General features: G+C 47.7%; 1 protein-coding gene across 1 annotated transcript in view; it reads left to right on the top strand.

The window, feature by feature from the left end:
- The window catches only part of SPATA16 (spermatogenesis associated 16), a 138,168-nt gene that overhangs the window by 67,442 nt on the left and 57,843 nt on the right, over positions 1-12,883 (top strand). Inside the window, exon 4 of the mRNA XM_066622149.1 lies at positions 5,261-5,345. Coding sequence (XP_066478246.1) covers positions 5,261-5,345 — 85 coding nt within the window. The remainder of the gene's footprint in view (positions 1-5,260; positions 5,346-12,883) is intronic.

Below are 12,883 nucleotides of genomic sequence, written 5' to 3'. Positions count from 1 at the left end.
AGACTTGGGTCTCATCCCCAAGATATCTCATTATCAGTGGTGTTGCTAGAGGGAGTGCACAGCACTAAGTTTTGCAGGGAGCCTCACTGCAGTGTGCAAAGGGCCCCTCCCTTTCCGAGCCATTCAGAGAGCAAAACAGAGGCTACGCCAGTGATTTTCAACCTTTTCCATCTCACGGCACACTGTGAAGGCACACCATCTGGTTTTTGATAATTGCCAAGGCACACAATGCTGCCAGTGGGTGGCTCACATCCCCATTGGCCCTACTAATAAATGACTTTCCCCCAAATTCCTGTGGCACACCTGTGGACCACTCGTGGCACACCAGTGTGCCATGGCACAGTGGTTGAAAATGGCTGGGCTACGCCAATGCTCATTATGTTTAGGCAAGTATTCCAAAATCCAGAAAAACCCAATATCTGGAACCCAAAATCGGGAACACTTCTGGTCCCAAGCATTCCAGATAAGGGTTATTCAACCTGTACTACACTTTATGGAAAGAGAGCAGGTAACCCAACACTGACCTGTCATTTTCAGGGAGACCCGTTTTTCTCGCAGTGTTTAGTTGCAATGCAAAGATAAGAGTGGGCTGACTTCACTGCAAGAAGACAGAGAGAGAAATGTTTGTTACATTTGCAAATCAGTCAAACAGAGAGGATTCAGCCTACGCTGTCAACAGCAAAGATGGGAAAGCAAATCACTACCTTATGCCACCCCGGTTAGTTTCACTTGGCCAGTGACGAGCCGCTTGGCAGTGCCAACAGCAGAACACTCATTCTGCAGCGAACAGAGCAAGATGACATTAGAGGCTTCAGATTTGCAAAATCTCTCCAGAGTACAGTAGCTTTTGAAGTATGTGATGGTGACTTATAACTAGAGTGCTGCTAAAATAAAGACCAGTGAAAGGGTTGGTTTGTTTTTTAATCAAGCTGCATCCTGCAACTTCCTTCATCCTGCCTTATTCTAATTTGGGGAACATGTGAGGCATGGATAAGGCACATGTGCGAAACCTGGACAGCTTGATCAGCAGTTTTTGACACTGCAGAAAAAAAATCTGTACGTGTAAGCATAGTGGCGAAGAGCCCAGTCCTATCCAGCACCAGAGCAGCGGCGCCAAACAGCTACTGCTGCATCTGGTGCTGGATTTGAGCAGGCTGGAGGTCTCCTCAGAGTAAGGGAACATTCATCTAGAGCTGCGATTTTTAACCTTTTTCATCTCACGGCACCCTGACAAGGCACTAAAATGGACAAGGCACACCATCAGGGTTTTGACAATTGACAAGGCTACACCATGCTACAAGTGGGGGACTCACATCCTCCATTGGCCCTACTAATAAATTACCTTTCTCCAAATTCCTGTGGCACACCCTGCGGACCACTCACAGCGCACCAACATGCATGGCACAGTAGTTGAAAATGTCTGATCTAGGGCACAATCTTATGCATGGCTACTCAGAAGTAAGTCCTATTGTACTCAAAGGGACTTACTCCCAGCAAAGTGTGCATAGCTAAAAAAAACTGGCACAGCTCCAAGAAGTCCCATGTCAGGCTTTTGAGTCTGTGAGAAGGTGATGGGATTAATTGGAGAAGGCCTCCGCTGGTCCCGCCCTTCCTGGGCCTTTTCCATTTCCGCACCCTCCCTCTACCCAGGAATATCTCCCCTGTGTCTTCCCACCACCCTTCCCACATGCTTACCGGGTCTCCACTGGTGGCCAGGGCTCCAACTGTGGTGTCAATGGGGAAGCACATGCCTCCCCTTAATGCACATTTGTGACACCTAGTGCCAGCACTGCAGTTGCAGTGCCACCGCTAGGGCAGCAGAGGATCAGGCTGTCAGACTGTGACGTCCTTGTTTTGAATCATTCATGATCATCCTACACAGCATCGGAAAAGCCAGTGTCATCTCAATCACAGCAATGTGGGGACAATGATACTGGCCTACTTTGCCAGCAAGGGACAGGGCTAACTTATGTGGAGCACTATGAACACTTATTTCTTCAAAGTAGGAAAACAAGAGCAAATAGGGTTGGACACAGACTTAGGAAACAGCTACTGCTCATTATTGTTTACCAGATCAAGTTCAGTTTATGCTGTGTTAAAGAAGGACTGAAGGTCAGGTCAGTTATCTGTCCTACAGCCCAATCCTGAGCTTCCCAGTGTGCGAGGCTGTCATGGCACCAAAATGACACGTGGCATTTTGAGCTCCACCTGTCCCACCCCCTCCTGCCCCGCTCCCTCCCCCACCATGCCTCCTCCCTGCCCTGTCCCCACCCTCCCTCCACCTCCCCCAGCTCGGAACACCTACCCCCAACTCCCCCTGCCCCCACTCATTTCTAAATCGTTTGGGCAGCGAACCACAGCGTTTTGGGCAGCGAACCACAGACCCAGTGCCAGAGCTGGCCCTGCGTGGGCTTGTGCTAGGCTAGCTCCAGCGCTGGGCCCATGGTAATGGTCGTAGACATGCCTTATTGCATGTTTGTGACAGTACGCACCAGTGGTAAGCCAGCGCACAGGACTCTGGATTGGTCCCCTACAGAGGTGGTAATCCTCTGCTTTTGAACCTGCAGTCAGGGATTATCACGCCTCCCCCCCCCCCAAAAAAAAAAAAAAATCCCATCTCCCTGCATTTGGAAAACAAAATATAAAGGAGAATAGTTCTTTACAGTGGCAGCCAGCACTGGCAGAACACATGTTCCAGTGGCATTTCCTTTGGTGTGTGTGTGTAATTATGGCTGTGTGTGTGCAATTATGAATGATTGACAGAGGCTGCAATATTCATTTGAGAATCCAGGGAGCTGTTTTATTAGGTAACAAAAGTGCAAGGAAGTAAATGACCCTAAAGTGTTTTTTTTTCCTTCCCCTCATTCTTCACCTGGCATTGATAGGTTTTTTTTCCTACTTTTATTGTGTGCAAATATTTAATGGTCACTCCAAAATGCTTTATTCTGGCTTGCTTTAAAGTATTTATGGACTCCCACGTGTTAGATGCAGTCAAAATTTCTTCCAGGACAGCAATGGAATGTGTGATGAAGTGTGATGCTGTAGAATATCTCAGTCTGTGGCAAAGTCAAACATAGTTCACCTTTGATTAAATTATGCTTGTCCTTATGGGGGAGATCCGGGATAAGGCAGCAAATTCTGTAACTGATTGTCTGTGCTTTAGTACCCAGAATGTTAACAATAACCACTACATTCCTCTTATTAGAATGGGAGGATATTAAAAACTATTGTACGATGGATGTTAATGCCGACTTGAACAGACTTGAGAAAATCAGTTTGCTTTTTATGGCTGCTTCTCCAATACTCCTCTCAACTTCTTTCCCCTGGAGATTCCAAATCCAATTAAACACGACTAGATGTAATTCCAAATTGTCACTTTAGTCAATTAAACATATAATAATCTTGTGCGCCTAATTACAAGCACAAAAAGTTTATTTGTTGATGGGTCCCAATCAGCGTGTATTTGCCCATCTACCTACCCCATCGCTGCCCATATATTTATTGCTCCTTGACAGTGCTGTAAATTGAATTTGGAATTCTCTCCCCAGTTACATGTGTTATAAAACCGTAATCCCAGGCTGTTAGTAATACCATTTTAGAACATGTTTCACAAACTGCCCTTAATGAGATATGGCCAAATGAAAATAAAGGGAACAGAGGATTTAAATAACAAACAGTTCAGAATTATCTTGGTGTCATGGAGAGAAGAGGAAAAGGCTATGATACTCAGCAGAAGGCCCAGCAAGAGATAAATGAATGCTTGCACAGGTGCAAGCAACTCTCCAAAATCATGGGTAGGGAAACACTTAGGTGCGAGGGGTGTTCAGTAGTTCCTCTGTACCCAAGGACCCTGCATCCACAGTTTCAATTATCTGTGGTTCAAAAATTGCCCCATCGCACAAATGACTTCTCTGCCTGTGATTGCAGCCTTAACGTTGCTTTTTTGTTGTTGTTCCTCACTGACTCTTTGCTGTTGTAAATGCTAACAGGAAGCAGGAAGTGCTCGTGGGAAGCAAGCTGGAGGACTGAAAATAACGTGATACTCATCATAAGAGTTCATAGAACTTAGCGTTGCTTTATTGTCAGCCCTCCAACTTGCTTTCTGTTTGCATTTACAGACAGAAAAGAGCCAGTGAGAATTGGCAGGTTGATGTGGATGGGGATTGTGGTGCATGGGGAGAGGGGTACCCCTCTGCCTTTTTCCCACCAAAAATTACCCTCCTGCAGCAGCTACTTGCCCCTATAGGAGCCATCTAATGGAGGTTAATAACTGGTTTGGGGACAAATGCCCACTGTGCGGGGAGATTTTTGGTGGAAAGAAGATGCAGGAGAAAGTGTTAGTCCCCCCCTCCTCATGCTCTATGGTCTTGACACACACACGCACACAAAGTGGTGCTTTTTGAAGGTAGGGAGGCTCTGCCACCCCTGCACAGGAAGTAGTGACAGCATCTTGCCTAGATGCCTTTAAGAGGGGATTGGACACATTTCTGGAGAAAATGTTCATCACAGGTTACAAGTCATGGTAGGTATGTGTACAAGGTAGAGGCAAACTGCCTCTGATTGCCAGATGTAGGGGAGGGCACTAGGACACAGGTTTTGTGTCTGTTGTCTAGTGTGTTCCCTGAAGCATTTGGTGGGCCACTGTGAAATACAGGAAGCTGGACTAGATGGGCCTTTGGCCTGATCCAGCAGGGCTCTTCCTATGTTCTTATGTCTTCCCACTCACTGTATGTCCCTGACACACACACACACACAAACACACAAACACACACACACACACAACCACACACACACAACTGAGTCAGCTTTTCTTGAGGGGAGAAAAATACACTTTCAGTTTTAAATCCACCTCTTAATGACCTAATCAGCGTAACGTGTAATTTGGTTCTTAGTCCATGGTTAGGAACTAGTTTTTGCCAGAGGATCCCTTTGAAAGGAGAGCATGGAGTGGGGGGGGGGGGGGGAGATACCCATCCAGCTGAGTGACCAGCCTGTTCATCCCCTTTTTGCCATTTCTGTTCCTTCCATAAGTCATCTTTGTCTTTTGATTTTGGCAATGATTGGAGGGGAATTAAAGTGCTTCACCTCAGTGGGCCTAATTTTGCCCAGGGACCACCAATTGCTGAGCTGGGGCCCCACAGTTTTAGTAAGCGGTTTGCGTTTTGGCATCAGGAGCATTCCAGTCTTGTATTTTTTCCCCCCCTTCTCTCTCATCCTCCTCCGCAATTATTAAACTTGCTTATTCTGTTCCCGTCGTTAGGAGCACCATGGTTGCTGACTACGTCTACTGGCTGTCAGGAGGAAGTGAGCAGAATACCAGCAAGCTCATCAAACTGTATTGGCAGGTAAAAATTGATGGCCCAGCTCAGAAGGAGAAGCCCATCTCCCTGTTAGAACCCAAATGAAGGATTGGTGCTTAAAAGACTGCCGGCTAAGGTAGCTCTGGGGCTTATCAATCAGGAGGCCATTATATCGCAGTAACGTATTTATAATGAAGTAGATTTTTCCTAGACTAATTTTCAGGGTAAAATTCAAGGTTATTAACCCTTGGCTCACACTTCATTTTTTACGGACTATCGTAAAATTTCATCTTTGACACTGTATCATCACAAAGCTCTACAGATACACATTCCTTGTCCTGGGTACACAGGCCTCTCACAAGCTGTCTTGGGATGGGAAGGTGCAGGACAAGGCAGAGTTGGCAGCCTCCAGATCCCAAACCTTCCTTCTCCGGCCAGGCACTCCCCACTGGCTCCTCAGAGCTACACCACAAACACCAGAACTATGTGGCAGCCAGGTTGCTCAGGTACAGTAGCATAAATATGTGGGGGGGGGGGTACAGTAATTACTTCAGGTAGCACAACATACCATGTAAGCAGCCCCTCTCACTCACCATTGGAGCCACTCCGGTCAGCAGCAGCAATGTGCAGGCTCTGAAGCCTCCAATGGCAAGTGGGAAGGGCCACTTACACAGCACATTGCATTGCCTGAAGTACTTACTGTTCTGGCCCTCCTGTAGCTACACCACTGCTCAGGTAAGTCCCACCACTCTTCTCAACCGGCCTCTCCACCACTGGATGTGGTGAACAGCATTCCAGCAGCCCTGTGCTCTTTGTGCAGCAGCCCATGGGACTGGGCCATTAGTCATGACTAGTTTTCGTTGGGGGAGTGCAGAGTTCTCCCTTTCCTTAACTCTTAGCTTGAATGGTGTAGACTTGCTCTACCTTAGGGAGAGAATTCAGTCCTGGGAGCCGTTGCCATGAATTTTCCAAGCTTCTTAGTTCAGCTTGTGGTTGGCAACCTTCAGTCTCGAAAGACTATGGTATAAGCCTACAGCACCCAGTATTCCCAGGAGGTCTCCCATCCAAGTACTAACCAGGCCCGACCCTGCTTTGCTTCTGAGATCGGGCATGTGCAGGGTAGATCTCATCCATTGGGTTAACACCTGCCTCTGCTTAGCCTGTTAACTTCTCTCGCAGCCCCCAAGCTGTGAGTTTTCTCTACATAGTAGTTTGGATTTTTTTTTTTTTATTCCTTCTCCTGCTGAGTTGCAGTCATTTAAGATTCCTGTCTTACAAAGCAACCCTCCATAGAAGTCTATTTCCTCTAATAGAATGCCTCCCCTCTTACATAAACAATCAGCTTAAATTGCAGGTTTCTCCTTTTGCTTCATCAGAGTCTGCACAGGACTATCCAAGAGTCACAAGTGGCTGGGAAAGACCTCGTTCCACTAGACCTCTGTTAATGTGCAGGTGCTCCAGCACAATCTATACATATGGTATAGATGGATGGATGGGGAGGGAATGAGAAAAGCACTCTCTGGCTGCCACGCCAGTAGTGAGGTTGTGGCTGGGTAATTGTGTAAATTATGACTGACAGGACTGAGAGCAGAAAGCTGCTACACATGGGTGTTGTGAGATCATTCAGTTGTTCTGAAATGTTGTGTGTGTTTTACATCCTTTTAGCATTGATCAGCATGCTTATAAACATACATGTAGAGAATGAAAACATCCATTCCCCTTAACTGAAAACTGTATAAAGAAACATGCATGCAGTGGTGTAGCTAGAGGGGGTGCAAGGTTTTGCAGGGAGCCTTAGTGCAGCTCTTCCTTTCGGAGTCATTCCAGGCAGGGGGGGGCAAAACGAAGGCATATGCCTTGGTTTTGCTCCCCTGCCCGAAATGGCCCTGAAAGGGAGGAGGGGCCACTTGCACGCCACACTGAGGCTCACTGCAAAGCTTAGCGCTTTGCACCCCCTCTAGCTATGCCACTGCTCGGCATACATGCTCAGCAGCACACATGGTCTTAGCTGATCCACAATCTGTATTCATTGCAATGAGGCTTACCTGTGAGCCTAATCCTATACTTACCTTATGACATCGTCACCGCTTCTCTGCAGGTGCCAGCTGCTGTATAGTAGCTGGCACCAGTTGTAAAAGTTGCTCCGACAGTGCGCTACTCAATATGCTGACGGGAGTTAAATAGCAGCTTCCTGCAAGGGATTTGGGATAATTTTCTTCAGGAAAAAATGACGTAGGGTGAAAGTCACACTTTTAAAAGTTAAAGTGAATCTGCATTGTGTATCTGAAATACACAATCTGAATGCACTGATGACTTTGTTTTACCAACATTTAAAAATACAGAACAACTAATTGTAGATCTCCATTGTCTCCTCAGTTTAGGCCGTCAGATTATTTTGTCTCTGCTCCTGTTTCAGGGAATTCAAACAGCATCAGGTGTTACAAACACACTTTGCTAGCTGGCTGCACAGTCACTCAGGCCAACACTCCTTTGTAATGTCCAAAAATAGACATGGTGGTCCATGCCCTAGTGGCTTCAAGTTGTGGCGTCACTAGGATTCGCGTCACCGGGTGCGAGAGGCCTGCGTGTCACCCCATGCAGTGGGCGGGGCAACACCCCAAGTGGTGGGCGTGGTGATGTACCATCGCCCTGCCCACCACTGGTTTTTTGGCTGTACCTTTTGTTAGAACACAGATATTTCAATGTTCTTTGTTTCATTGCATTCTGCATGAAATTACGCATTGACTGCGATATAACATGATGATCTTATTCCTCCAAATTCTGATTTTAGTGATTTTGAAAACTTGTAGAGTCTCTCTCTCTCTCTCTCTCTCTCTCTCACTCACTCACACACACACACACACCTGTGTCAACTTACTAATACTTTATTGCAGCAGTTCTCAAACTTTTAGCACTGGGACCCACTTTTTAGAATGACAATCTGTCCAGGACCCATTGGAAGTGATGTCATGGACAGAAGTGACATCATCAAGCAAATTAAAATAAATAATTATAAATAATTAAATTAAAATAAAAGAAATAATTAAATAAAGGGAGCCAGTCCTGTTCCACCAAGTGAATCTACTCTGAAGTCCTATTGTGGTCAATGGGGCTTACTCTCAGGAAAGTGTAGGTAGGATTGCAGCCTGTGAGCCCAATCCTATGCATGTCTACTCTGAAGTAAGTCCCGTAGTGTTCAATGGAGCTTACTCTGTAGCCTGCCTGCAATAACCCCTCCTCCCCCCCAAAAAAGGATCAGTGAGATTTCCAGCCCTCCCAGTACCCAGTTTAAAGTTCTTCTATTTCAGGCACATCAAGATAAAGACTCTCCTGGCTTTGCAAGTGCAAAATAGAAAACTTTCCCCTTACTATTCAAGCTTCTTTTTTGTTCTTTTTAGGGGAGGGGGGGAGGCTGCCTTCTGGAGCATTTGTTGCACTCCAGCTCCATCAGATCAGGACCCTTCTGGTGTCCTCACATTCCCCTTTGCCTGGCCTGACCATCAGCCAAGGCACGTCTGCCTACTCGCGAGTAAACACGACTGTGTGGCTGAGTTTTCTTTCCATATGGCTCAATAGACTCGCAGCTGGGAGGCAGGAACCTCCTTCTCAAGTGCTTTTGGGGGCTGCATTCATTTGATCAGGACCATTCTGACATTGTTTGGAGTCCTCTCAGCCTGCTCTTTCCGACGGACTATGGCAAGTACGCCTACTCGCGAGTAAACGTGTGATACGGCTCACTTTCACTTTCCATAGGGATCCATTCATTTTTTCCTTCTGGTTTCTTGGCCATAACTTTTGAAGGAAAGGAGCTATTTCAATTCTGTTTTTTGTATTGCATTCCACTGGACATTCTGCATCCAACGGTGTATGGCATGATGGGGTAGCTCCTAAAGCTGCGATTTTAGCACATCACCCCACAGCATGTGTCATCCCCCCAGCGCGTCACCCGGTGCAGCCCACCACCACCCCACACCCCACTAGCGACACCACTGGCTTCAAGATTGGATTACTGTAATGCACTCTAAGTAGGGCTGCCCTTGAAGACGGTTCAAAAGCTACTATTAGTGCAGAATGCGGCGGCCAGGGTGATTACTGGAGCAAGGCGGTTTGATTCCATCAGACCACTGTTTCGGTGACTGCACTGGCTGCCCATTTGCTTCCAGGCCTAATTTAAGGCACTGGCATTGACCTTTAAAGCCCTTCATGGTTTGGGGCCAGGTTATCTGAGGGACTGCCTTCTGTCATATATTCCAGCCCACGCTCTTAGGGTATCTGAGGAAGCTTTCCTGCAAGTGCCGCCTTTCTCCCAAGTTCAAGGATGGTGGCACGGGGGCGAGTCCTCTGTAGTGGCGCCACAGTTGTGGAACTCCCTATCAGGATAATTAAGATCTACCCCCTCTCGTGGTGTTTCAGCGAGGTGTTTCAGCGAGGGCTTGAAACATTTTTGTTCCACCTGGCATTTGGGTGATGGGTTTTCTGCCTCCTGTGCCTTTGTAGCAATACCTTGCTTGTAATACCTTGCTTGTACCGACCTTGCTTGTACCGACGCAATACCTTGCTTGTACCGACGCATTCTCGGCATCACCTGGCAGGACAAAGTTCCAAACAACACAGTCCTGGAACGTGCTGGAATCCCTAGCATGTATGCACTGCTGAAACAGAGACGCCTGCCTTGGCTCAGTCATGTTGTGAGAATGGATGATGGCCAGATCCCAAAGGATCTCCTCTATGGAGAACTCGTGCAAGGAAAGCGCCCTACAGGTAGACCACAGCTGCGATACAAGGACATCTGCAAGAGGGATCTGAAGGCCTTAGGAGTGGACCTCAACAGGTGGGAAACGCTGGCCTCTGAGCGGCCTGCTTGGAGGCAGGCTGTGCAGCTTGGCCTGTCCCAGTTTGAAGAGACACTTGGCCAACAGTCTGAGGCAAAGAGGCAAAGAAGGAAGGCCCATAGCCAGGGAGACAGACCAGGGACAGACTGCACTTGCTCCTGCTGTGGAAGGGATTGCCACTCCCGAATTGGCCTTTTCGGCCACACTAGACGCTGTTCCAGAACCACCTTTCAGAGCGCGATACCAGAGTCTTTCGAGACTGAAGATTGCCAAACACCTTGCTTGTAAATAGTTTGCCCTCTTCCAAATGGTTTTCTTTATTTATTTATTTTTTTGTGATTTTATTAATTATTTTTATATATTGCATATCTTAGCTGGTCCAGCAGAGGAAAGGTGGGGTAAAAATCTTTTCAAACAAACAAGCAAGCATGTGGGCAGCACGTACAGGCATTACATTCAGACAGATCAAGTTTCTTTTCAAACATTAGAAACCAAGGCCTTTGGTAGGAGAGTCTGTGGGGGCGCTAGTGGGGCGGGGCTGTCGCATTTGAACCCCTCTGTAACTGTTGCTTTAACGCATCTGGGGGGTCAGGACTCCCAAGGGGATTGCGAGCTGATTTTCAGAGGGTTGTGGAGAGCTCAGCAGAGCTCTGAGAGCTTAAGAACATGGTTGGGAGAGAGAGAACATAGTGAGAGCTTGAGTGTTAGTGGTTGTTCTTGGAGTGATTGAGATCATTTTGGGGATGGGTCTGCTTTCTTTACTACCTTTACAAATGATATAGAGCCCAATCCTATCCAAATTTCCAGCACTGGCATAGTCGCAATGCAGCCCCGAGGTGAAGGAACAAATGTTCCCATACCTTGAGGAGGCCTCTGTGACTGCCTTCCCATCACAGGACGCAGTGCATGCTCCATTGGCACATGTTGAGGTCTGAACCCAGAAGATCACTCAGGTCCTGGGCACAGGAGGAAACGTGACAAGCACTATGTTTGAATAGTCTGTCTGTAGCAAGTAGCAGCTGTTACAGATTGCTAACTCTGTGCACCTGATTGTGGGCGTGCTGTGTGCATAAAACAAGGCTGCTGACAAACACTCAATTGGGTGTTAGGGAGCATAGGAATCAGGATGCCGTATATGTGTGTTGCTGTATGTTTGACCATGTTATGGTAAATATCCTTGTAAATAATATACCTTGGTGATGGAACCTAACTTTCGTGTCGAGTACTTCTTTGCCTCCTGAGGGATTGCCTTGGACTTTAGCCTCGAGCTTCTGCTGCGCTGCCGCTTGTTTTTTCGCTCTGCTAGAAACTCCTACACCCTACCACAACAGCACAGTTGCACCAACACTGGGAAATGGGATAGGATTGGGCCCATAGTCCTCCCTGCACCTGCAGGGCCCCCTTTGCAAACTAACTTGGCAAAACTTAGTAACAATGGGAATTTCTGGCTAGAGGAGAGGCTTCCCTATTAAACCACCACTTCTTCAGAGCTTCTGGCTGCAGGGAAAACTAGTCTTGCCTTGGGGGGGGGGGGGAAGTCCATGCAGTCTCTCCTGGGTCTCTTTCCAAGTGAGCATGTTGTGCCTTCCCTGTGCATGCCTAAGTGAGCACATAGGGATGAGGAAGGGATTGGGATGAAGAGGGGGCATGAACTTGGGGGGGGGGGGGTGATACGGAGTTGAGGGATTATAGGCATACAATCTACAGCCATAGATCTGGAAGGTCTGGGCCTTAAAGGTCTGGCGTGTGTGTGTCAAGGATAGGGAAAGGCCAAGGAATGAGAGTCAAGATCTATATTGGAAGATGGTGAGAGAGGGCTGTTGTTAGCAGGCAGTAGGTCACAGGCCATTGCTAACCTCCATTCCAGCACCTTTCCTCCTTCATGTGCCCCCCACCTCAGTCATCCACCTAATTTTCATTCCATTCATGCAGTCTTTCGCTCCCACCCTGAAATTTATTTGGTGCTCTGCATTGCTGCAGTGTCTTTCCCCTCCCCACCCATCTCTCTGTCTTTTTGCCTGCCTCATTCTGCATGACATTGTGTGGGTGCATGTGATGGAGTGTTTTGTTTGCCACCGATTGCAGCTATTGGTTGGCAAAGGAAGTGTCAGGCTGGGGTTGTGGGCCTCCACTCCCCAACCTCAGGCAAGCTGCTCACTCCACACCTCTGTTCCTTAGCTGCAGTATGGAGACTGCTGAAAACCATACTGAAAACTATGTCTGAACTAATAGCTGAAAACCAGTATGTGTGTTGGCAACCTTCAGTCTCGAAAGACTATGGTATCATGCTCTGAATGGTGGTTCTGGAACAGCGTCTAGTGTGGCTGAAAAGGCCAATTCGGGAGTGACAATCCCTTCCACACTGGGAACAAGTGCAGTCTGTCCCTGGTCTGTCTGCCTGGCTATGGGCCTTCCTTCTTTGCCGCTTTGCCTCAGTCTGTTGGCCAAGTGTCTCTTCAAACTGGGAGAGGCCATGCTGCACAGCCTGCCTCCAAGCGGGCCGCTCAGAGGCCAGGGTTTCCCACTTGTTGAGGTCCACTCCTAAGGCCTTCAGATCCCTCTTGCAGATGTCCTTGTATCGCAGCTGTGGTCTACCTGTAAGGTGCTTTCCTTGCCCGAGTTCTCCATAGAGGAGATCCTTTCCTTGCACAAGTTCTCCATAGAGGAGATCCTTTCCTTGCACAAGTTCTCCATAGAGGAGATCCTCCGACGCATTCTCGGCATCACCTGGCAGGACAAAGAGGAGGACGC

The sequence above is a fragment of the Tiliqua scincoides genome, chromosome 3, assembly GCF_035046505.1.
Source record: "Tiliqua scincoides isolate rTilSci1 chromosome 3, rTilSci1.hap2, whole genome shotgun sequence".
In the NCBI taxonomy this organism is placed as follows: domain Eukaryota; kingdom Metazoa; phylum Chordata; class Lepidosauria; order Squamata; family Scincidae; genus Tiliqua; species Tiliqua scincoides.
Note: the sequence above shows the minus strand (reverse complement) of the source record. Positions and strands in the feature narration are given on the sequence as shown.